Source organism: Lethenteron reissneri, chromosome 43, assembly GCF_015708825.2.
Source record: "Lethenteron reissneri isolate LAM-NWPU_2019-01 chromosome 43, ASM1570882v1, whole genome shotgun sequence".
NCBI lineage: Eukaryota > Metazoa > Chordata > Hyperoartia > Petromyzontiformes > Petromyzontidae > Lethenteron > Lethenteron reissneri.
In genome coordinates this window covers 6,899,207-6,926,270 of record NC_083821.1, presented here as the reverse complement: position 1 = coordinate 6,926,270, position 27,064 = coordinate 6,899,207, and the positions used below count along the sequence as shown (strand labels likewise).

Below are 27,064 nucleotides of genomic sequence, written 5' to 3'. Positions count from 1 at the left end.
TTGGTAGAAATTCCACATTTCCATGGCAGGTACCAGTCTATCCAAAGAACACCGACTCATCTTCTTGGTTCTTTCGGTAAAGTCACGTAGAATGGAAGTAATAAAATAATGAAAATAAAACATTATTAAATAATTCTCACGACATTTCGACCACAACGCAAGCAGCCGTCCTCAGGTGGAGAACAGGTCTGTCGAGTCCATTCAGACTCTGTCTCCTCGACAGACCTGTTCTCCACCTGAGGACGGCTACTTGCGTTGTGGCCGAAACGTCGTGAGAATTGTATTTTATTATGTTTTATTATTATTTTATTATTTCCATTCTACGTGACTTTACTGAAAGAACCAAGAAGATGAATCCCTGCAGTCACGAAAGCTTTAAATCGAAATAGAACACCGACTGTTTTGATTGCACGCGAAGCAGTCACGTTATTTTGAACGTGGAGGTGTGATAGGACCAAAGTCGTTCTGAACGGGGCTTTAAACTCACAATATTCTGACTGCGAGTCAAGCGCTCTAAGCGCAGGGCCACCCAGCCAGGTCCTCACTCACAGCGCTACGTATCTGTGTGCATGTGCATGTACGTTGAACTTATTTCGCACCGTACGTAGCCAACCGTGCTAAGCAGAGGTGCAGGGGAAGGACAGACAAACTAAACACAAAAAGCAGTTCTAGAGAAACGAGTTTTTTTTTTAAGTGCTACATTATCGATTTGTTGATAAAGGATTTGTGTTAAGAGGCCCTGTGCTTAGCAACTGCAGTAAATAATACAACCTTGATTTGAAGCTTTCGTGACTGCAGGAATCCATACTATTATTTGGTTCTTTCGGTAAAGTCACGTAGGTAGAAATAAAATAAAATAAATCACGACGTTTCGATCGCAACACAAGCGATCGAAACGTCGTCATTTATTTTATTTTATTTCTACCTACGTGACTTTACCGAAAGAACCAAAGAGTAAATAATACAACGTTTGCCCATACCAACAAAACCCAGATAATCTCAGTTCCACCTGTGAGTAGTACAATTTATCCGCATTTTTAAAACAAATAAAGACTCGTATTTCTTAAATTGAAAAAAAAAAACTTTCTGCATATGCACACATAAATATAATATTGTCCAAATATAAAGAGAAAAGTGTAACGTGGTTTAAAAAAAAAGATTGCTATTAAAGGTGCTTTTCATAGCACACAAACGTGCTTACAATGGGAGTATATAGACATTCACAGAAACGCATTAATGCAGTAAAACAATTGCAGTACTTTCACAGCAAGAATACTCGCATCCCTTCAAGGTCGATGAAATACCACGTTGTGGGGCATTCAACAGTGGCTGTCCTATGGACGGAATCGGCTCTGCCATAAAAATGTGGAATTTCCTCCCCTGCCTCAGGGCCGTAAGCAAGAGACGAACACCGCATCAATGTTCATTTCCGCCGGCAACTGTCTTGAGGAAGCGATGGATGACAGAAAGGAAAATCGAGCAGAGTGACAGGCAGGAAGTGCACTATGGGGGTGACCTTAGAAGATGTGGCTGCTATAAATGTACACGTGATAAGCCACGTGGTTGAGCTAGCATACTTGGCCAGGGCACTTCCGATAAGAGAGCTATATAAGCCCAGTGGGCCTTACCTGGGGACGGCTGCTTGCGTTGTGGCCGAAACGTCGTGAGAATTATTTTATTATGTTTTATTTTTATTATTTTATTAATTCCCTTCTACGTGACTTTACCGAAAGAACCAAGAAGATGAATCCCTGCAGTCACGAAAGCTTTAAATTGAAAAAAATTCATAGTTTAGTTTCTCTATGCGAAGACGCATTTCACGCACGCACCCTCCTCCAGCTTGTTCTCGGCGAGCTCCGAGATGAGGTCGGTCCCGAACGACGCGTCGTCCAGCGGGCAGCAGGAGCCCGAGTTGAACGAGTAGGCGAGCGAGGGCACGAGCGGCAGCTGGCGCCTGGCACAGGGCGACGACCTCGCTGGGCTGGAGCCACATGGCGAGGCGCAGGGCTCGCCGTCGCTCCGACACGGCGTCGTCAGCACGCCGCCGCCTCCGAGACGCCGCTCGGTCTCGCCGTCCGAAAGGCCCGCTGGGGAGCTGTACACCCAGCGCACGTCCTCCTGCAGCGCGCCCACGCGGCATCCGATTAGCACGGTCGATTGGCCATGTGCGGTGCGGGAGAGTTTTCAACATTCGTCGTCCATCGCGGGGACACGTAGCCGCGGCCGTAACGCTCGCCGTTTCCACCGGGCTGGGCCGCCTGCCACCGCGCGGTGGCGGCGCTCAGCTCACGATCAATTTAGCGGTGTTCAGTGGCATCCCCGAGTGCAGGTGCGTTTTTCTTACAGGTACTCCACATGCCAAAGAGGTGTTGACCACAAAAAAAACGTCCTAATGCGGGAACCTGTTAACTTTGTAAATATTTGGCATCGGAATTAAGGGAATGCGTTGGCTACGGCGGACTCGTCACGTTGCCCGGTCCCATTTTGATGCTTTGTGAGTTCACGTTGTGTTTGTGTGGCACATTAGGAATGGAACACTCTTTTAATAAGTCCCTATGTGCTGTGCAGTACATCAATGCACCTGTGTACACCAGCATGCGATGACTGAGTTGGGCCTGTGGGGGGCTGGCGGGGTTATTGATTAACCTGATGTGTATACCAGTCACGTGGTTAATGGCGACTCGGTGAAGATTGCTGTGTGTGACACCGCGTGCTGTTGCATTCTACAGATTAACCACAATAAAAGTATTCTTGGTTCTTTCGGTAAAGTCACGGAGAAGGGAAATAATAAAATAATATAAATATTTAAAAAAATTATCACGACGTTTCGACTGCAACACAAGCAATCATCATCAGGTGTGAAATCCACAGCAAGAAAATTTATATTATTTTATTATTTCTCTTCTACGTGACTTTACCGAAAGAACCAAGAATATGAATCCCCGCAGTCACGAAAACTTTAAATCACAATAAATGTGTTTGCCCTCGATTTGGAGCACCTGCCCACATCCTTTATTTCGAGTGTGCAACATTTGGGAAAACTGGCACTTCGCGCGACGACTGGACTCATGATTGGAGCTCAAAACTTTTCCGTTAATTATCAAACACGCAGCTTTCAAATTAGACACGTGGTCACGCGCTTATGCGACCCACTCATGGACGGGCGCGTCCACACGTGGGACGCACAGAGCAGAGGTCGCAACCGGGTACCCGATACCCGTACCCGGGTACGGGTACCCGTTTGCGACCCTGGTGCGGCCGGGTACGGGTACGGGTAGGGGTAGGCCGTGAGTCACTGGTGAGTCACCGTTTGTCACTCATTTCAGGTAGGGCACGGGTAGGGAACGGGTACCCACTTGCGACCCTGGTGCGGCCGGGTACGGGTAAGGAATCAAAACCCGTTTGCGACCTATGGCACCGAGGGAGCAGGGGGGAGGGGGTGGGAGGGGGAGGAGCTCTTCGAGGTGGACGTTGCCCCCACCTGCGGCGCCTGGCGCTGGCTGCGGAAGGCGGTGACGTGCGCGATGACGGTGGCGTGGCTCGCCTTGCTCACGTTCGAGCCGTTCACCTTGACGATGCACTGGCCCGGCTGCAGCCCTGCGCCAGCTGCTGCTGTTCCTGCATGGAACCATGGCACACACGCGCACAAGACACACACACACAATGCACACACAACAAAGACAAAGACCTCCCGTATAGCCGAACATACTTTTGTGGCAAGTGCTCTTGGCGTGCACCCGATGAAGGCTGCCACGGCACACGAGGGAGAGGGTGGCCATCACCACGACCGATCACCTTTGTCTCCCCAGTGGTGGTATTACACAAGGTACTCATTTGAGTCGACCGAGAGGAGGCCAAGGAACGGTTCCAGAAACTCGTCACCGTTGTTGGCCGTGAGCGGGAATCGAACTCGGGTGGCCGAGTTCGAAACGCAACGCGCTTGACCACTGCACCACGGCCCCTCTCGCGGACACAACACGCACGAAATGCGTGCACACACACAAGCAAATTACATGAGCCCGCACAGAATGCAATGGCCCCAAACTCCCGTCACTTATGAAGAGGTTCCAACTGTTTCCCTCGTTAACGTAACATACCGCCAGCTTGCTTTACCCCCGATTTTTGCAAGGGCACTTACAATTTATAATTGGCTCATCTCGTGCTTTTTTTGTTTTCCTTCGAATTACGACTCAAAGCGAGCCGCGGCACGAAGGGGGGGGACATAATTTCCTCGAACAGCAGCGGCCCCGAGTTCGGCGCGAAGAAAAAAGGGGGCTCACTGCTCCGCACCCAGGTGGGGACATGAAAGTTCGTATTGGGAGGGGGTTATAATTACCCACGTAGTACACATAGAATGTGTAGCAGTATGAATCTATAGAATGTAAAGATGTGTGTATTGCTTATATATTTAACGTAATCGACGAATGACTACATCTCTAGCACAGACGTAATGAGAGGTCGAGTCATTGGATCCAATCGATTCTTACATCGATGCTCAATGCCTCCAATCGTACAACTGAAAATCGATCAAATCGCCTCCCTCGGAGTGTGATAATTAAGCTGATAGAAAGTGTGTGTAGACAACTACTGGTGAATTTATGAAGATCGATGACAACACCCACACGCATCGGTCTATCTGGTTCTCATTGACATTGTGTACGTGCGGAGGGTACAAACGCAAGACAATTCAAATAAAAAAAAAATAACCCGTAAAAACAACGTTTTTCACTATAAATCCTTTATATGCATGGCGACTAGAGTCCTCTCGTCCTCTGGCTTGAGATGGCTGCCACCTATGGGTCAGATGATTGCCTGCAACCATTAAGCAATTGGTAATTAAATATAAAAAAAAATCCTAAAAAGTGTAAAAATGTTGAAAAAAAATTTCACGAACATTAATTGTCTCGCACAACGAGTCTGTGTGCAAAATGTCAGCTCGATTGGATCACGGGAAGTGGGTTAAAAAACGACCGAAAGATTTGCACGGTCCTAAGCAAGCAAGCAAGCACGCAAGCAAGCAAGTGAACTTAATATAAAGGATTTAAAAGTGAAGCCAATCCGTGAATTAAAAGTCGATACATTTGCAGGCACTAACGAGCTTGGAGATGTGTTCAGTCGCAATGAGGGCGCCTAAACCTGAGGGCCAGTGGCTCGGTGGCTATGAGATGCTAACTACCTCGCTTGGAATACAGGAGGTCGTGGGTTTGATCCAGACCCTGGAGTTTGTGTGTTCTCCCTGTGGTCGCGTGAAATTTTCTCCGGGTCCTCTGGTTTTTTCCTCCACGTTTATAAACTTGCTTTCAGAGTATTTGGCTGCTTTACATTTCCACGCGATAAGCCACTTCGTTGAGCTATCAATAAATATATAAAAGTTTTGTGTAGTTTCCATAAAACAACTAACCTATTGACAACCTACTAAGCGGTACCATTTTATCAACCCCGGGATAGATGATGTGCTGCGTCAAGGCCGACTTAGGATGCAAACTGACAAACCCAAAATGTTTGAATCGAGTGCTGGAACCACATCACCAACCAGGCTGTGTTGTAAATGCTCATTGATGAACAGTAACGGGCTTTGCAATCTATTCATATCACAGTCTTTTACACGAGCAAAATCCGTTTTTCATAGTCCATAACGAACCGTAATTACAAACTCTCATGAGCGAGCGAGCGAGCGAGCGCGTTTTACGCTTAACCGCGTGCCAAAACGCGTGACGACGTTGAAGGCCTTAACAGGGGGCTGTGGGAGTAGCTGGGGCACCAGCGGCAAGTCGGAGATGGCGCAGTGGGCTGTCAGCGCGGGGACGGAGATGGGGACGGTGATGATGGCGTCATGCCGTTTTGATTTGAAGTAAAAACAATAAAATAAAAACAACTTCCCATCCATCAGACGCGCTGCTTTCAGATGCACTTCTGCGGCCGTCTGGAACGCTCTTCCGACATATCGGGAAGACACCAGAGATATGCACTTTTAAATAATCATCTTGATTGGAAACTCACTTCTTTATTTCTAGATTTGAAGCTTTCGTGACTGCAAGGATTCATATTCTTAGGTTTTTTCGGTAAAGTCACGTAGGTAAAACATAAAAATTAATAAAAGTAAAATAAAATAAAAATCACGACATTTACTTGATACAGCTGTCGTGGCTGTGACGGTCCCACCTGAGGATGGAAGCTTGTGTTGCCTCCGAAACGTCGTGATTTTTATTTTATTTTACTTTTATTAATTTTAATGTTTTACCTACGTGACTTTACCGAAAAAACTAAGAATATCATTTCTTTATAACTGCTCTTTGTGTTTAAGTTCGTTGTCCTTCCCCCGCGCCGCCGATTAGGGAAGTCGTCTACGTACAGCGCAAAAGAAGTCCACACATGCGTGCACACATCAAAGGGCTGGGATCTGCGGCCGTGTGAAAAATAAATAAATGTAACCAGCCGAGAGGTAGCGGGAAGCCAGCTCTGCATGTAAATGAGCGGCCGAGAGAGAGCAGCCTCCTCCGTCCGTGGCAATAGGCATGAAAAGCCCCGTAACAAAAACAAATGCACTTCCCTCTGCCAAGGAATTAACAGTAATAACATGAGTGTCTTTGTCAATTCATCTAGCAGAAGACTGTTGAAGACAAATGGATCAGTCAATCATTGCTAAACAGGCTACAGCAAACTTTATGATTTAAAAAATAGAAATGTCCACTAATGGCCAGATTCACCATCGCGTGGTGTTGATTTTGCCTCGTTCGCGGCCGTGGTGGAGGTGAACAGGAAGATATCGGCGCTGGGCATGAAGATAAACGCTCGCCGACGCGCCAATCTGACCCTCGGCGTGGGCATCTGAGAATCAATCGCGCAGTGCTTGGGAATCGATTCACCTGGTGCGCAACCTCTTGGGGAGGACGGCTTCACGCAGAAACCGCTGCATGTGGTTTCGAATACACTCACGTCACCGTGAAGGAGTAAGACCGTCCATATGATATTCTAGGAGGGCTAGAATGCTGAAATATGCCAAAATTTAATTGTTGAGTGTACGTTTAGAAACATTACATTTCAAAAGCCAATATTTCTGAATTCGGGCCCCCGCACGTTGTGGGAGGAAGGTTTATTGACGTTCCCCGTAGGACGGTGCCAGCGTAAAGTTCTAAATTGCTTTCAGTCTTGTGCCAAACTCTCGCAAATTTAAAATGCCCATCATTTGTAAACCAATTCGTTTGCCACCCACAGATGACAGTGTGACGCAAAAACTGATAAAAAGCAGGCCAAGCCATCCACAGGATAATCGTAATAATAATTACACAATTATATAATACGTAGTATGAGCCAGGAACTAGTCTCACGCTCCAACTTCATTAGTTAAATTTCGATTTAAAGCTTTCGTGACTGCAGGCCACAACGCAAGCATCCGTCCTCAGGTGGACGGCTGCTTGCGTTGTGGCCGAAACGTCGTGAGAATTATGTTATTATGTTTTATTTTTATTATTTTATTTATTCCCTTCTACGTGACTTTACCGAAAGAACCAAGAGGAGTCATTAGTTCAGTTGGTAGGGCCCATTGAGCTAAGCACCTCTTTAACGAAAACGACCATTGCCCAAGATCGTCGGCAATCGCGGGAGTTATAATAGGACATTGCAGGGTAGCAATGTACAAACTAACAAGGGCAAAAACAAAAAAATAAAATATTTACAAGAAACATACGTCGTATATTCTTAGGTTTTTTCGGTAAAGTCACGTAGGTAAAAACATTAAAAAGTAAAATAAAATAAAAATAATAATAATAATACGTTATAATGTTTTTACCTACGTGACTTTACCGAAAAAACCTAATAATATGAATCATTGCAGTCACGAAAGCTTCAAATCTAGAAATACGTCGTATAGTGTAATCGTGTGTAATGACATGCATTGGGGAGATGATGTCAGTCGGGTTGCCCAACCCTCCCAGATTGGCCACGAGTCTCTGCCAGAACTGGCATCGATATCCCCGTTAAAATTGAAAGCAACCCAGGAGATGTAAATAGAGGATATTTGAAGAAAATTATTTAATAATACAATCTCCCGGATTAGCTGCATTCAGACTTGGCAAGCCGAGGTGTCAGGGATTAGCATTACGGCTAATCCCCGACACCTAGACCGTGCAATAACACCAGTGGGTATTGGTGTGAAATCTTTCTGTGGGCTTCTCTTCGGTTGACTTAGCCAAAAATGGTATGACATGGTCAATATGAACATTGAAAAAACAAAGGTAGCCCCCCCCACCCCCCACCTCCTACCGCACGTGTAAATGACAGCTGTAATAGGTGCCTTCTAAAACAGTGCTTATCCTCTTCTTGGTTCTTTCGGTAAAGTCACGTAGAAGGGAAATAATAAAATAATAAAAATATTTCCCTTCTACGTGACTTTACTGAAAGAACCAAGAAGATGAATCCCTGCAGTCACGAAAGCTTTAAATCGAAATTTAGTGCTTATCCTTACACAGTAAGGCTGTGCTTGCCACAAATGAACAACAATGCCTTGCTCATCTCGTTAAGGAGTATAAAACCATCACACGAACTCTGGTCATCCTCGCAGTTGCGGCTTTTGGCTAACCATCAAACAAAGATGGTCACATGCGCTTCTGTGGCTGTCTAGGACGTTTTTCCGTCCTATATTAGGAAGCTACTGGAGCTTTACACGATTTAAATCTGCAATGAATACTCATTACTTCCTCCACACCTCTGATTAGCATGGTTGGCTTCGTACGGCGCTAAATAAGTTCAACATACATTCACGCGGAACATGTCCTGAATAAGCACTGTCTGCAGAATGCAGTGGATTGACCCAAAACCTGGGGCTCAGTCTACAATTTTTTGGGGTTAATAACAAGAATTACAATGTTCTTTAATTGCCCAGGACCATCCTCACCGAGTCCCGCGCTCTTTTTTTCCGGAGGACCCTGCTTTGGGATGGCTGGCCAATTCCGTCTTCGAGTTTTTTGTAACGTGGTAGAAAACGTGACTTTACCGAAGGAACCAAGAAGAAGAATAAACAAACGTGTGATGTGGGAATTCTCCCAAACCGCTGTACGGATGGTTTCAAGAATCCATTGTACCGCCACCTCGTGTGCACCTCACAGCCCCAAACCCCACAATGCTCGGCATTCCCAGTTAGTCTCCAATCAACGTGCTAAAACCAGACTCCGTCCTGCGGAGTGTCTGAGATGCGACGAGAGAGTGGGTGCATTCAGGGTGATGCAGTCACAAGCGTTGACCTCAGGCTTGAGAGCCAAGGGAAATCAATCTGTCCTGGTCTTCTCACCGTGATTATCTATTCGTGTGTACTTGAGTACATATACACACACAACGCACACGTGCTTACACCGAATTCCCAGAGGGAAAAAGGGGCATGCTTTTAAGGGTAATTAAAGTCTGGCTCTCCAGGGGGCTCTGATGTGGTATAGCCAACTACACTGAGCCTGCAGGGCACTTTAAACCCTCTTAAATTCCCAGCCCTTCTGGCCCTCGGGGCAGGCTGTGTGAATGCTAAACTGTCTGCGTGTGCACAACAGGGGAGATGGGGCTATGGGTGGACTTGGGGGGGCTGTGGGAAGGGAAAGGGATGGGGATGAGAGGGAAGTTAATTTCATTTCTATGAAACAGCCCTTCCTCCGTCCCCTCCCCCACTGACTCCATCAACAGCAAGGCACAAAGGCAGCATTCAGATTGAGACGTCGCGTGTACGCGCAAGCGTCGCGTGTATGCGAGCGCGTGCGCACGGGGAGATTCTACTGGAACATCCCTGCGCGGAGTGCACACGTACGTGGATGCAGAGAGAGAGCTCGCAGGGAGAGCTCGCAGCAACGCACATATGTAGCTCCAATGAATTTCACGTGACAAAATTCATGACTGCTTTGCTTAAATATGAAATAAAAAATAAGTTCCAGCCATTCGCAATCCATGCGTGGATGGCAGCCGACCCATGCCACGTCGTTGATAATGTTGTTCTTGCCATGCTTCACCAAACTGGTGAGTGCAGGTTGGTGAAGGGGGGTTTAGATGCGGGAATGACCAATTCAGATTTCGGTTGCCACTGGCATCAGCCATGACCAGGAATCAAACTCAGGTAGCTGGCTTCACAGAGGAGCGCGCTACCCGCTGCACCATCTCTCTTCGCCTTTGTAGTTTTTATATACATTTTTTATTCAATTTGGATAAAACTAACCTTTTGACGAACGCGACTCCAAGGTTAATATTTTCCAGTGTGAACTTTGCTCAGATAATTTTGTTATTTTTTGCCACAGATTTGTTTACCGAGGTCAAAATATTATTTTAAAAAAATCTGTCTTAAATCAAAGGCTTATAGCTATGAAGTCACCGGATACCATCAGCCTAATAGAGAATGTGCACATCTCAAGAATATGCTAAAGAGTTGAAAATGTTGAACACAAATCGTTATTTGTGATATTCTTTCCACAATTTCCTGGCATGTTCCTGGAGGTTCCGGCCTGCCTCATTTAATGCGGTCCTCAGCAAAATGTGGGGACAAACTGCACGGCTCTTTCCTTCGCACAAAAACACTTGGCCGGGAATAATCTGTTTTCATCCAAAAAAGAATTGAGAGAACTCCAAGTCAAACTGGATTTCGCTTACTCAAGCCGAAATAAAAACAAGCCTTCAACAAATGGCATTTACAAAAAAAGGTGTTCACATAAACTTCAATAATCCAATTGCGGTGATTCGGGTACGAGTAAAAATGATAAAAGTTGGGAGGGTTTTACGAATGTTTTGAGAGAATTTAAAAACATTATTGACAATTTACCATGCGCAGTGCCAATTTGGTGCCGTTCCTCTTCCATTTCATCCCCCACCACAAACTCCCCTGCACAGTTATTCAACTCGAGTGAGAACTCCACGAGACATCTCCCCATGGTCTCAAATGCCGACTCGAGCCAGATTTTTGCGTGAGACTGGGATTCACGACAATAAACTCTTCTTGTAAAATAAAAAAAAGATCACAACACTCCCGATGCCAGGTTCATGTGGGTTCTTTTTTTCCATTTCTGCCCCTCTCATTCAAATGAGCAGGGCTAAAACTGACATTTTTGCGAGACCGTGGCCTTTTAGCAAAAATCAGCCACTACAAACAACATCAATAAAACCGCGAGCAATAAATCTGCTCCAGCGCGTGTCACTTACGCCACACTTCCACACGCGTCTCGAGGTGGCCCCAATTTTATTTTGCGAGTCCTTTCTCGACAAAGGCACACAAACGCAAATAATGTTTCACGAGGAACAGATTGTCGCTTTACGTCGAGCAGTTACAATCACCGCCTTAAGGACAAAAGTAACTTTTGAAATGTTTAACCCGGAACATGCTAGGGGAATTAATGTATTCAGCAAGTTAATGCCGTTGATGGCCATTAAGCCCATCTGCCTCTTGCTTTGTTGTGACCACTCGTAATTAACCCCTTTGATTGCCACGCTCAAAGACAACTCATGCATATCCATTTCTAAATCAAAATTTTTATATATATAAAAAAACATTTATAAAATAAATTAATATATTTTTTACATATACATTTACAAATATGAATTCCCACCGTGGACATGACCGACGTCTTTGTTCTCGACATACAGAAGCGGAGGTAGAAAATGCCCGACCCACGTGTATTCATCTTCTTGGTTCTTTTGGTAAAGTCACGTAGAATGGAAATAATAAAATAAAATAAACATAATAAAATAATTTTCACGACGTTTCGGCCACAACGCAGGCAGCCATCCCCAGGTGAGACAGCGTCTGAATTCAGAATTCAGATGCTGTCTCCTCGACAGACCTGATCTTCACCTGAGGACGGCTGCTTGCGTTGTGGCCGAAACGTCATGAGAATTATCTTATTATGTTTTATTTTATTATTTTATTATTTCCATTCTACGTGACTTTACCGAAAGAACCAAGAAGATGAATCCCTGCAGTCACGAAAGCTTTAAATCGAAATTCCACGTGTATTTATTAGTGCGGTTGGCTACGTACGGAGGAAGTTGAATATTATAAAATTAGGGAACGGTGGGCGGCACAGCGGCCCCCGCGTCACACTGAAGAACCTGCCAACCTGAGCTTGAGTCCCAGCCACGGCTAACATCAGTGGCGGGTGACATGTGAACCCATTCTGGGCCTCCCCCTTCACCAACCCTGCACTGACAAGTGGGATAAAGCGCGGTTATAATCTCACGTGATCAATATGGCACGGAGACATCTTCATCTAGCAGTGGATCGATACAGTGACAGAAATTATTATTATCAGCGTGACATTTTCGAAAAGCCTGCCAAGTTTCTGCCTAAGCTCCGCATTTATTGCCGAACCAGAAGTACGAATTCAAAACGTAAGGCTGTCAGATTTTGTTTTGAGGCCAAACAGAGAAGAACTGGAAAATGCATAACACTGAGGAATGTCAGAGCCCTGGTTGTTGGTCCAATGCACAGGGAACACAAGCCAAGGTTTGACAAACGCAGAAGGGGAAAGCATTGTGAGTACTTTCTTTCTGATGATTTTCATTGTTTCCCCCCCCCCCCAACTACTTTTTTACACACGAACCAAATCGAAACTATTTTGTCCACATGCAAATAAGAGTGATCCCTTAAAGTCAAGTGAAAATGCTTGAATTGCTAGAGCATGCGTACACAGAGTGCAACACAGAAAATAAGGAGTAACACGGCAGGCACAGATATTAAATATGCGATGTACATGTTTTAAATAGTTACAATTTTCATGATCATTGTCAATCCACTGCAAGACGAAGGTTCCCCCATACCATGTAGGTCATGGGGGATGTTTTGACCATACTTCACCACATTAGTTAATTCAGGCTGGTTAATGGGGGTTCGGGCCCAGGACTGTTTCAGCAGATATGCAGTGCGCTAACCACTGTGCCACTACTCGCTCCACCACACGCCCGCAATAAACATCAACATGAACACACACACGTATGCTCTTCACCGTAACACTCATCTCGCTGGGGACATATCGGCTACGGAGGAAAATTCTATTTGTTTTAGTTTTAAAACAGGGGACGACCAGTCTCTCCATAGGACAATGGACAGTTTTCTTCTGTCCAGGCAGTGGCTCTTATTACCAAACCCCAGAGAGAGGTTCACGATGAAACCGGCCTAACCCTGGATGAGATCATAATATAGGTTTTTGGGTCAGATCGCGTTATTTATAAATGTGTCGTAACCCTCCACCACCCGACACGGCCAAACAGTAAAAAATGTGTCACGTTTTCAAAGGACAAATTAATTAACTTATTTAGCCCACCGGTGTGCTGAAGAGAGAATCAACAGCGTTTTAAAATGTGAGTAGCTCGACGTTTCGCTGATAATTACAATCAGCTTCATCGGGCAAGAATGGTGAAGCTCTCCTGTTGTTTCCGGTCTTAAATAGAGCAGCAGCAGCAGGGTGACGTCATCATTTAATGGACGAGATTTTAACTCGTGACCCTTGCGGTCGGGAGCAAGCCGTTCCACCGCCCGACCTACGCCAGCCGCTGCGTGCAATGGTGCGGCCAGCGGGAAATTATCGCGCCGTTCATTGGCAGGGGCCCTTGGCTGAACGGCACACCACCGCCGCACCAGCCTGCCGTACGAAGCAGCCATCTGTCGCTCCCGAAAAAAACACGGACAGAAGTGGCCGGGTTTAGTGGCGCTGACAATGACACGAGCGGTGCTGACATACGCGATGCCCCCCCCATCCCTCCAAGCCGCCACCGCCTGCGACGTACCCCCCCCCCCGCCCTCTCCTCTCCTGCCCCTTCTCACCATAAACCACACCCCATCACAAGTCGCACTTCGACATGTGCGCTCAAACACTCGACCCTAGCCAATTCTCGGGGTCTCCAGACACAGGATCCCGGAGAGTCAAGAGAGCCCCCGTGTCTTGCGCGTTCTGCCAAGAAGTCGTCGCTAATCCACGCCAACGCGCAAACTGCTCCCGAAGGCAAACGCGAAAGGCGCGAGCCTCCCAAACACGCGTAGCCACCACGCCGACAGCTGTGGCAAGTGCTGTTAGCGAGCATCTATTGAGGCCGGGGGCTTGGCACGCGAGGCGGTGGTGTCACAAACACCACCGCCCTGTCACCTGTTTTTGTAAATGTTTAAAAGGACAGTGAATTTACGGGGAGGCCCAGGACGATTTCTGATACCACGTGTACACCAACAACACACTGTAAACACAGTTGTTAGCCACTTGTCATGTACAGCCTCAAGGCAGTTTTTGTCCAAAGAATTTGGTACATTGTTGCAATGTGTTTCAGTGAATTTCCAGGGACAAAGGACAATTGTAAACATTCAATATTGAAAATATGCCAATGCTCTTTGGACTACTCGACAATGCAACGTCCCAGATTCTAGGTGAAAATTCTATGTTTATATGGTGGGGTCATATCCATCCATAAACTTAGCCACTGTTGACATCAAACTAAAAATGTCGTGCGACTATAAATTTTAGCGTGACTGCACACAGTGGCTTCCTTTTTGCACGCGATGTTACGCGATTATTTTGGCGTCCGTGCAAATTACCAGCTTCATGGTTTTTGTTAACATCTCCGTTACCGATTTCTTGAATAGACCCGTTCATATCTGAAACCAAAGCAAGCGCTCAAGTGCATGCCGCAACGCAAATGTTATAAATAAAGCGTAACATGAAGACATTTTTTGGGGGGGTTCGATTTTAGGCGTGTTTTTTTCACAACCGCGTTGACCTACGGCCAACACATCGAGGCTAAACGGGGGCTGGTTAAAGCCGACACACAATTCACGCATTCACTTTGCCTTTTTCACGCGTAAAGTTTCCAGCGAAGTGTCACCTTCCTGAGCCACTTCGTCACCGTGCCTGATTCACGCTCAGGCGACAACGCTGAAGATAAGCCACCGCCACAGACCAACAACTGTCTTGCACATCCCCGGCAGACAGGCCTCTCTGCATGGGGGCGGACGGTGGTATTTCCCTTCTACCTTCCAGACGGTACACTTATTGGAAGCACCCCCTCTCCTTCGCCACTTCAGAGGGTCCTCAAAGATAATTTAATTTGTCACTTCAAAGTCTCGAACGAGTCCGTGAATGGTTCCACTTTCGGATGGTTTAAAAAGAAAAATGCCGTACAAAACCGGTCACGTGGTTTCCATGTAAAAGCTGTGTTTTTGAAGAGGTGGAGTTAATCGATTAGTCCGTTCGACAAATTCACAGCAATTACAAAAATGTTCGCGTTATGATCACCCACGAATAAATCGTTCGGAACGGGATCATTGCTGAATCTATCATTCATAATGTTTACCACATGTGCACGAAGTATATTGTGCTAAATTTACACTTGGCATAATACAGCAGACAACACTGGACAAACAAGACCAAATCATGAAGAAAAAATAAGAAAATGTTCGACCCTTTCTGGCAATAAAACAGGAGGTATTAACACTATGAGACCTCATCATTATCATCATCAGAGTTGTTTTTTTTTGTTTGAATTTTGACTGCTTGTGTTGTGGTTATTGCAAACATGATGCCTTGTATAAAGGTGTCAGTTTTTGTACCAGTTGACAGGGTAAAAACCTATTACTAAAACAGGAGGTGTTGAGATGTTCAAACACCAAATAGAAACCTTTCGCAAGGGATCAAGTGCTGCCCTAACCACACAGTCCTTGTGGTGAGAACATGCAAACAAAACATGCTCCGATAACAGATGGCATTTTTTGGGTTCTTTCGGTAAAGTCACGTAGAAGGGAAGTAATAAAATAATAAAAATAAAACATTATAAAATAATTCTCACGACGTTTCGGCTGCTTGCGTTGTGGCCGAAAGCTCGTGAGAATTATTTTATTATGTTTTATTTTTATTATTTTATTACTTCCCTTCTACGTCATTTTACCGAAAGAACCAAGAAGATGAATCCCTGCAGTCACGAAAGCTTTAAATCGAAAAAGATGGCATTGTCTTTGAAACGGATTGGTCTACGCCAGAGACGGCTTTCTTTAGGGCCTAGTCTCGCAAGTGTCAGACCAGGGAACGCCGTCCATAAATGACGTCACGCACCTAGCGGGGGTGGGGGGGGGGCTCAGACATTTGTGACCATGTGTGACGAGGGGGGGGGGGTTGAGAAATGTGATGTCACATCAAAATGCGCAACATTAAATAAATATAGACAACACGTTCTACTTAATTAAATAGATGTTTCAATAAATGTTTTTTCATACAACATCAGAGTGCAGCGCCACATTAAATACGCACTACAATGACAATAGTTTAAAGCGATTTGGAGCATGTTTTATTTATTTTGGAGGGGGGGGCAGAGCTTTGTGACGTCATATTTGAGGGGGGGGGGGGGGGGAGTCAAAAATCGTCAAAAATGGCGTGACGTCATTTATGGATGGCCCCAGAGACAAAAAGGGTTACATTTTTTGCAAGGTTTCTATTTGGTGTCTGAACGTCTGAACACCTGTTTTATTGCCAGTAAAAAGTAAAACCTTTCCTTATTCTTTCATACTTTGATACTGGCAAAAAAAATGTCCCGAGACCAAAAACAATGAGAAGCACTGCAAATGAGGTTGCGATGAACAAAAAATTATTAAATAAAATAACGTCACCCAATCGTGACGAATGATCTAACGGGGTGTTGTGGAGCGGGGGGAGGGTGGGTGCATTGGCACACGGCTAATACGCATCTTCTATTACAACCACTGTGTTAAATTAATAGCTGAAAGACTGCAAAATCGTCATCATCATCACCCAATCTCAACCATTTCGAAATGATCATCTCCAAAACTAATGCTACCAGGCACGGTCATGCACTGCCTAAAAAAAATCTCCCCTACCGGCGGAGATGACGCTACGGTAATCACACGATATCCACCTTCAGGGAATTGTGATGTGCTCAGGGGCAGAAGAACAGGTAGGTTCCCACATTTAACAGAGTTTGAAGTATTCTTAGGTTTTTTCGGTAAAAACACGTAGCTAATAAATAAATAAATAACAATTTCTAAAAGTAAAATAAAAATCACGACGTTTCGGAGGCAACACAAGCTTCCGTCTTCAGGTGGAACCGTCACAGCACGAATTTCTCATTTACTTGATACAGCTATCGTGCTGTGACGGTTCCACCTGAAGACGGAAACTTGTGTTGCCTCCAAAACGTCGTGATTTTTATTTTACTTTTATTAATTTTATTTTTTTTACCTACGTGACTTTACCGAAAAAACCTAAGAGTATGAATCCTTGCAGTCACGAAAGCTTCACATCTAGAATTAGAGTTTGAAGTATTTCCTCTGTGCATGCGTGGGACTTTCTCCAAGGAACTTGATATTTGTTTGCATCACGAAGAATTTATGGTCAGGGAAAAAAAAAAATTGGCCAAACTATATAAGGAACCCTAGACAAATTTGAAAACTGAGGCTCAACGCTGATGCTTTCGTGGAAACACAATGAAATAATTACACCACTGTCTTCAATGAAAAGATTCAAGTAAAACAATTTAATTGTACCCTTATTCCATTAGTAAAGTGGGGGTTATTCAGGTGACTGCATGAACAGCCAACGATAATTTATGTGCTGTTGGCAGTTTATATTGTGGTCACTTGGGAATATACCAGCTGGCTCGTTCTGTTGGTCACACAGAAGAGTTAATTATTTTTTTTCAGCTAGGTTTCACCACACAAAGACAAAGATCCCCCGTAAAGCCTTAACAGACCGTTGGGGCAAGTGCTGTTAGCGACCACATCTGAAGGCCGGCTCAGTGCACGAGGGGTGGGTGGCCAGCACCACGCCCGGCCGCTTTTGTCTCCCCAGTGGCGATGTTTACACACCGCACCAGGTACTCATTTGAAGCCGAGTCGACCTAGGGGAGGCCCAGGACCGGTGCAGATAATCATCACTGGTGTTGACGGTCAGCGTAAATAGAACCTGGATCGCCGGGTTCGAAGTGCAGTGCGCTAGCCAATGCACTACCGCTCTCCAAAGACAAAGATCCCCCATATAGCCTTAACAGACTGTTGGGACAAGTGCTGTTAGCGAGCACCTATGCAGGCCGTAAGGGTACACGAGGGGGTGGGTGGCCAGCACCACGCCCGACCGCCTTTGTCTCCCTAGTGGCGATGTTTACACACCGCACCAGGTACTACCGCTCCCCACACGTGCACACGCACCACACACAGGCAAATAAATAAAGGAACATTGCGCGCAGATGTGGAGAAACGTGATAGCGACCCAGCGAGAGATGAAAGGCAGCACTGTATATTTAAAAGGCTTTAAATATAAAACGTTAACAATCTCACTTTTTGGCAACAACTCATTATCGGACAATCCCAAATCCCCTTTTTATTATTTCATAACGCCAGCGGACATCGGAGGAGGGAGAATGCGGCACATTCGAAGAAGAAAAAAAAACACAGAGAGAGACACAGAGAGCGAGAGAGGCTGCAACAAAGAAGCCGTTCAGATGAGGAGCATGGGGCTGAGCGAGTGGCGAAAAACACGGTCAATGGGGATTGTGGGTGATTGGACATGTGCTGCTTGTTAGTCATGCCTCCTATGCCGGGGACAGCTGCAAAACACGCGTCGCTCACCACAGCGCTCGCCACTCCGACGCTAACGCCACTCACCACGCCGCATTCACTCCATCGGCACCGCTCGCCCCGAAACGCTCGCCCCGTATCGCTCGCCCCGTATCACTCGCCCCGAAACGCTTGCCCCGAAACGCTCGCCCAGCATCGCTTAACCCCGAAACGCTCGCCCAGCATCGCTTAACCCCGAAACGCTCGCCGCTACATCCAATTGCACCTCCGATTTCCCCGCACCTCCGATCGTCAAGGGTCAAGGTTGGCTACGTACAGCACGAAAGAATCTTCTTGGATCTTTCGGAAAAGTCACGTAGATATCATTTCTACGTAACTTTACCGAAAGAACCAAGAAGATGAATCCCTGCAGTCACGAAAGCTTTAACGCGCGAAAGAAGTTCAACATTCATACATAGAGAGCTGGGGGGGGGAGATTCCTGCTATATACAGTATTCAATTCCTACGATTCCACCCTGAACGATTTCTGCAGGAAAGAGATAATCCTGTGGGCCAATCCCACGTTCGAATCTATCATTGGCCGAGGCACACCCCTGTAATCCAGCCCTGTGGACGCAACGAGGATTGGTGGATTGCACACATGTTGTGAAACTCCCTTAACTATGGGGACCTCATTTGCCAGTAAAAAATATGATAATTGGTTCTTTACCCTTCTATCTGGCAACAAAACTGACACCTTTTTGCAAGGAGTCATGTTTGCATAGACCGCAATACCTGCAGTCATAAATACAAACAAAAGACATAACTCTGATAATGTGCACTGTCCTTGAAGTTGATTGGTCCACACCCGAGACAGCTTTCCTTTTCTCGAAGGAAAGCTGTCTCGGGTGTGGACCAATCAACTTCAAGGACAGTGCACATTATCAGAGTTATGTCTTTTGTTTGTATTTATGACTGCAGGTATTGCGGTCTATGCAAACATGACTCCTTGCAAAAAGGTGTCAGTTTTGTTGCCAGATAGAAGGGTAAAGAACCAATTATCAAACTCCCTTAACTTAGGGCCGTCAATACACTATACCCTGGCTCGCCAGGAGAAGGCGGCACTGCTCCGTCTGCATGGGATAGAGTGTTCCCCCCTCGCACGCGTATGCTTTCTCCGGGTGTTCTGGTTTCCTCCCACATCATGCAAACTCATTAATTTGCCGATAGCGCCGGCTCTCCGCGTGGCTGCCTTGCTGCTTGGCTGTGGTTCTTGGAGCCTCCGAATCGTTCTCTCTTTCCGAAAGTCAACAATTACCGTGCGAGAAATTGTGATTATTATTTATCTGAACCTCATTCAAACGAGGGATTCTGCGATGGAAGATCTGTGCAACAGAATCGGATTCAATACCTAATATGGCTTAGCTAAGCTTCGGCTAAAACGTAGCTTAATCGCCCATTTCAGCGGCCAGAATACAAATTCGTGCCAATTGTAGGTGGTCAGACTTGTCAGTGAAAAGCATTTTCGATGCCTGGTGCACAGCGTTGGTGCCGATTCCAGCGGATAATTTTCAAGCAAGACGGCAGGGCCTGTTGAGGCCGGCTCTGGTGCAGTCCGTACGCATGCCTGTCAACCCCTTATCAGTGCCCCCTACCTTATTGTGACAAATTCAGACCTTATTGGTCACCCCCGTGCCTCTTATACATCTCAACGTTCACCCTACAAGTCCCATCACAAGGGAGAAACACGAACAATTAGACAAAAATGTGGTGCCCGTATTGAAACGGCTGTACGCCGTATTGACCCGAAACACTAAATTTCCCTGTAGAAGAATACGGGGTATAAACCGTATGGGTTGACAGCTGTGTGTATGAGTGGCCGAGATACATGGAGCAGCTAAGTGGATAGCCAGGGTTGCATATACACGTGGCTGCCCCGTGTAAATGCTATGGGCTACAGGCAAGGCAACATATATAGGCATAGCTGTCCCATGTATATGCTAGGCTATAGTCAAGGCCATATACACACATGAGGGCCTCCACTGTGTATATGCTAGGCTATAGCAAATCATTAATTTGCCTTAAGCTTTTTTTTAAGTGTGGTCAAAATAGCACACAAAGTTGCAATGTTGATGTGTTACATCACAAAGAGCCAAGGCACTGGGTTTAACTACAAAAGTAAGCTCGTGTCATTAACCATAACTACTACAATTTATATATATACACTTATATACACTTAAAATCGTATGCGATACAGCATGAAGCTTAAATAAAAAAACATTACTTTAACACCGCACAATGTGCAACTTCCTAAGAAAAATATTTTCTCAGGCAATTGCAAATTTCGTGAATTAGCTTTGAAAGGTCAGGACAATTCTCTTGGCTGCTCAATGTTCCGTTGCATGCCGTTCCAATTCATAGTTTCATCAACGTCAAAGGTTGGTGACGGCAAGGAGTGGAGTACAGTGTGCAGCCTTGGCCATACGGACAGAGGACATCACGCGACTTACTGCATCATAAACTTATTGTAATTGGATGGGTTTTTTAATCAATGTATGCATTTCATTCGTCATCACTGGCCAATCGTGTACGGTGTGTATGTTGAACTTCTTTCGCACCGTACATAGCCAACCATGCTCATCAGATGTGCGGGGGAAGGCCAACAAACTAAAAAGCAAAAAGCAGCTCTAAAGAAGTTAGTTTTTCAATCTAGATTTAAAAGTGCATAGCTCCAGTGGCTTCCCGATATAAGAAGAGCGTTCCAGAAGGCCGCAGAAGCCCATCTGAAAGCACGCGATGAGGTGGCCATATTTAAATTTCGATTTAAAGCTTTCGTGACTGCAGGGATTCATCTTCTTGGTTCTTTCGGTAAAGTCACGTAAAATGGAAATAATAAAATAATACAAATAAAACATAATAAAATAATTCTCACGACGTTTCGGCCACAACGCAAGCAGCCATCCTCAGGTGGAGAACAGGTCTGTCGAGAAGACAGCGTCTGACTCTGTGACGGCTGCTTGCGTTGTGGCCGAAACGTCGTGAGAATTATTTAATCATGTTTTATTTTTATTATTTTATTATTTACATTCTACGTGACTTTACCGAAAGAACCAAGAAGGGTGGCCATATTTGTTCGATTGATGAGACCAGCAAGGCATTGTGGTCCACAAATGTTATGGAACCCATGTTTCTATCCATGTCTCTTGGTGTAATCCCAAGGACGCATCGCCCCATTTTTCCCTGTGCACTTTGAGCTTTTTGTTTAATAATCTTCACCATTCTCCAGCTTTCTGTTCCACATTTCACAGCAAGTAATATGGCAGCCATTGAAATAAGTAATATTAAAAAAACTTGTTTTAAAAACACGCTTTTATGAAATGTACTAGTCATGGCAGAACTGCACGACTCCAGGAAGTGGCCCCGAAGCTTGCCATAACGTAAGGGACCGTGGACAATTACAGCCAAGGTCAGTTGACCGTGGACAATTATAAAAAAAGAATGTTTAAAAATATATGTTTTTTATTTTGTATGATAGAATATAGTATTGTCACGGGTCTGACATAAGTATACCAAATTTGCAGTCGATACCACATTGGGAAGTGGGTTAAAATTGAGTTACAAGATTTGAGGATATAACAACGACAATAACAACGACAATAACAACGACAATAACAACGACAATAACAACGACAACAACAACGACAACAACAACGACAACAACAACAACAGACAGAGTGAGTTAAAAGAAAGTGTAAAACACTTCTTTAGGCACATTGGTTACTTTCATGATCAAGTTCGGCTTTTAAAAAGCACTCCAACCCACTCTCATCCACCTCTCTATTTGATCATTCTGAATTCATTCCTCCTTCAATAACTGTCCAAAGTGTACATCATTTTGCTTAGCTTCCCAGCCGTGTTCCTCAAACAGATTTCTCTGATTGCTTTCGTGAGCTTGTTATAAATGATTGGTTGCTTGGCTCATATCAATATCGATATTGAGCCCAACTGTTCAGCCTTCTGACGTCCAATGCAATCTATTCGCACTGGACGATGTATTGACTGCCATCAGCAAATATAATCGGGCTAATCTTTTCTCTAATGTATAATCTTGCCTTTGTTTCTCCAAAACCAATTTTGAGAAACACATCTTCCACTGTCGCCGTGAATAACTTGTTCCATTTAAATAACGTGTTCCATTTCAACTTGTGGCAGTATAGAGCGGTACACAGTGTGTATGTGTGTGTGCGTGACAGTAGTAATAACAATAATATTCAATTTAACACTTAGGCCGTGTCGGGTGGTGGAGGGTTACGACACATTTATAAATAACGCGATCTAACCCAAGCCGCACCAACCTTACCATAATAATAAAAGGGGGCCTGTCCTGGCCCATCCCCCCCCCCCCCTCTCAACCAGTAAATATACGGGGTAGTATCTCTTGGAATTTCTCATTTACTTGATACAAGCAAGCGTGCTGTGACGGTTCCACCTGAAGACGGAAGCTTGTGTTGCCTCCGAAACGTCGTGATTTTTATTTTACTTTTATTAATTTCAATTGTATTTTTTACCTACGTGACTTTACCGAAAAAAACCTAAGAATATGAATCCTTGCAGTCACGAAAGCTTCAAATCTAGAATTAACCCAAAAACGTTTATTATAAATAATAACAATAATAATTCACAGCCCTTTGTCAATCCAGCGATGTATTAAGGACTCCCCAAAACCTTTTGGCTATCTAGGTTGTTTTTTTTATCGTACTTCCCCGCACAACTGATCGGTGCAGGTTGGCAAAAGGTGTAGACCCAGAACGGTTCACCTGTCACATATGACCGATTTTTAGCTCCGATCGGGAATCTAACTCAGGTGGCTGGCTCCATGGTACACTGCGCTCTCGCCACCGCAGCACCATTCCACCCCCTGTGTGTGGACTTCCGGTTGGCGCGGTTGGCTACGTACGGTGCAAAAGAAGTTCAAACATACGTACGCGCATCGCATACGTGGCTTAATAAGGGGAGAACGTGCAAAACAGATGAGAGGATAAGTCTTGCCTGATCGTAATTGCATGAAAAACATACGGCATGCATAATGTTAAATTAGACTATTTCTCTCTATATCATTAGCGGGTTGTTTTAGCCATGGACAAGTCTGACGCACACACAGACTTGGCAATTACGTTCGACACATAATCAGTAATTGCACGTTAACCAATTACAGACGAGAGTAAGAGGCAAAAAAAAACATAAAAAATTAAAAAATGGTTTCCAACAGACCATCAACATGTCTGCAGATAATTAATGACCCTTTCCATCCCCCCTATCCCTGACTAAACCACCCCTCCCCCCCAAAACACCCACCCATCGCCACTCCCCCAGCCAAGCCAACTTTGCCTTTAGCACATTCCATTCAACGCACGGGGGTGTGTTATGTGAATGTTTAAAAGCCCCGGCAAGGAGGACTTTTTTGTTATTGCGTCGCCCCCATTGAACGATCAGACTAAGTGCTCCGTGATGATCTCAGCTCCAAGCCCTCCACTTCGCTTGTTGAACTGGCAGAGGCAAAACGCGTGGGCTCAGAAACACATGTTGAACTCATCCTACAATTGTACGCGTGCATTTGTAAGCTTATTTTATTGTTCGCATCATTGCCGCTCTGCGAAATCCCCATCTTGGTTTCCACCCCCGTTGTTTCTTTACGCGCCGCGCACGAAATGACAACGCTTCAGTTTGCAATTATGAAATGTCAACGTGTACGAAAATAATCGACCGCGGCGAGAAATAAGTCGCTGAAAAGTGAAAGAGAATCGGTTACAACATGCGGATATAGGCACCCAAGCGTTTACAAGCGTTCGGTGTCGTATTCTGGTCACGTAGCCCTTTTCTGCATTAAAATACAGATGTGGATGTCCTTTGCTGGCATGTTAATGTTTCCAATGCTGCGCTTGCCTGCAGTTTTTTTCCTCTCATCATTATGCTGCTGCGCTTGTTGACCCAGGAAAGCCTCAACGAGTCTTGTGACTCTTTTTCAGGAGCGTCCTGTCCAGTTTTTTCACAGTAGGGGGGGGGGTATTATTGTTGTGTAGATTTTTCCAAATTTGGCAAGTTTGAACCATGATGCCGGGCTCACAAGCAGACGGCGCGTATTTGCGTGGTTGATACCACAATACACCACAGTACTGATCAGGGCGGCTGCTGGATTTGAACCGGGAACCTCTGCAACAAACGGCGAATACGCTACCGCTCGGCCATATTATTGCCCTGTTAGCAAAGTGCACACCGAAAGATGCGTACATGTGTGTGTGCATTGGATTCCTTTCACACCGTAACGTAGCCAACCGTGCTAATCGGAGGTGCGGCGGAAGGACAACAAACTAAACAACAAAAAGCAATTCTAAAGAAATGAGTTGTCAATCTAGACGATGATTTAAAAGTGCATAGCTCCAGTGGCTTCCCAAAATCAGAAGGAAGAGCGTTCCAGACGGACGCAGAAGCGCATCTGAAAGCGCGCGACGACGTCGATGGCTAGCCACGAGCACGGGATCTCTGCCGCTACCCTCGTGCCTTCCCGCGCGCACAGACATACCGCCCCCCACCCTGCCTCCATTTCCCCACCTCCGCTCGACACACGATCAAGTCTCATCAGTGGCTTGAAAAAGTCACCGAGCGTCAATAAACCTTAACAAACAGATGCTGGACGACGTTTTCCCAAACAAACCTCAACACCGGCGCTTCGGACGTTTGGTGCAACCAGCTGAATCCGCGAATGCGGGGATGTGGAAAAGTGTCAGAAATGCTTTTCTATTCTCTCGTCAAGGCGTTTGTGTGTGGGTCCCACGTGGTCTGCCGGTCACCGAGGTCATCACGGGGCAAGGTCACCGAGGTCATCACGGGGCAAGGTCACCGAGGTCATCACGGGGCAAGGTCACCGAGGTCATCACGGGGCAAGGTCACCGAGGTCATCACGGGGCAAGGTCACCGAGGTCATCACGGGGCAAGGTCACCGAGGTCACCACGGGGCAAGGTCACAGAGGTCATCATGGGGCAAGGTCACCGAGGTCATCACGGGGCAAGGTCACCGAGGTCATCACGGGGCAAGGTCACTGAGGTCATCACGGGGCAAAGTCACAGAGGTCATCACGGGGCAAGGTCACTGAGGTCATCATGGGGAAGCGCGGCTCAGCTCTTCGTCGCCTTTTGCGTTTGAATCTCGAAATGAATCTTAACGACAACAGTAACTTAATAAGCATGGACATTAAGTATTTGCGTAAAGTTTTTTTTTGTCCAGAGTAAAATTGTTATTTTGGCCTACTCTTCCACGCTGGCCAGACGTCTTGGAAGTGGTGGAAGTACCCGCGCAGACATTGCAGCAACAATACCTTCCCAACCATCTGTTAAAAGTAACAAGATGGTAATTGTTGTTTTACGTACTGTATTACGAAGCCCCAGTTAACGCAAAAAATTGAATTTGAGCGTCATCGGTGGGCCCTGTTAATGGCCTTTTTTGTAACGAGCACCGCCGAAAAACCAATAAAAAGACATTTATTTGGCTCATTGCTGTTAACGAACAAACTGTGCCCACGTCACCGTCACAGTTATTATCCACGCAGCAGGGCTTCACGACACAATCGCCGGTTTCCCCCTGGAGAGCGGAACTCTGGCCTAACGCCTGAAAGCCGAGCAGATGGACACGCTAAACACGCACGCACGTCATGCTTCAAGCGTGCGCGTGTTGTTGGGACAGACAAAAAACGCAGCATCCAAGTCACAGGATGATGGGGAGGGGGGGCGGGATGCTCAGAAGTTGGATGGCAGAGGCAGCCAAATCAGAGAGAGAGAGAAAGAGGACAGACTCAGATATGGGGGGCAATGCACTCAAGCTGGCAAGCAGCTGTCACAGTTAAGGGTTGATTAATGAACGCTGGGCCATCAGTCAATTCAAGCCATCGACTTTCATTTCATTCGTTCATTCACTTACTCGTTAAAGCCTTACCTCTGCCCACAGCGTGCACTACAGATGGTCCGCATCCACGGATTTGGAAACCCAGTCCCTCCGCACAGCTGGACACTTTAATGGTCCTGCCGGTTACCGAGGAGAAGCAAAGAGGTGCAGAGAAAGAATCACTCGCCGAATTTGGCCACCGACGGGCACAGGACAACAAGGTGCGGTGAGAGCCGTGTGGCGTGTGGTGCTGATGAAGAACATCACACGAACGTGTGTCAATTCATTACATTTGCCGTGGTTCTGCATTGCAATATATATAATGTATATGCAATAATAGCTGTGTGTCCGTGTATTGTTGGCAGCGGAGAACAAAATCCAGTGCGGATTTTCAGGTCCATTTAATTTAAACCTCGGGGCCACATTCAAAGCACAAAGCGTGTTTTGCATTTGAATGGGGGGGGGGGGGGGGGGGGGGGTCGGGGGGAGGGGGTGGGTGGAACCGGGCTGTGAAATATAGTCTTGAATTTGGACCCCCCCCAAGGCTGAGCGAGGAGGAACACTGCTGACATCAAATGGGATAACGGAAGCAGATTAAGGATGCTGGCGTGAGGTCGGATGAAAAT

The 27,064-nt window shown here is 45.8% G+C and overlaps 1 protein-coding gene across 5 annotated transcripts in view; it reads right to left on the bottom strand.

Annotated features, from left to right (window-relative positions):
- The window catches only part of LOC133353250 (phosphatidylinositol 3,4,5-trisphosphate-dependent Rac exchanger 2 protein-like), a 220,446-nt gene that overhangs the window by 93,974 nt on the left and 99,408 nt on the right, over positions 1–27,064 (bottom strand). For all 5 annotated transcript variants that reach the window (XM_061569342.1, XM_061569344.1, XM_061569345.1 and 2 more), the window contains exons 20-22: positions 26,490–26,575; positions 3,482–3,618; positions 1,830–2,118 (exon numbers count right to left, since the gene is read on the bottom strand). In XM_061569342.1, the coding sequence (XP_061425326.1) occupies positions 1,830–2,118; positions 3,482–3,618; positions 26,490–26,575 (512 nt within the window). The remainder of the gene's footprint in view (positions 1–1,829; positions 2,119–3,481; positions 3,619–26,489; positions 26,576–27,064) is intronic.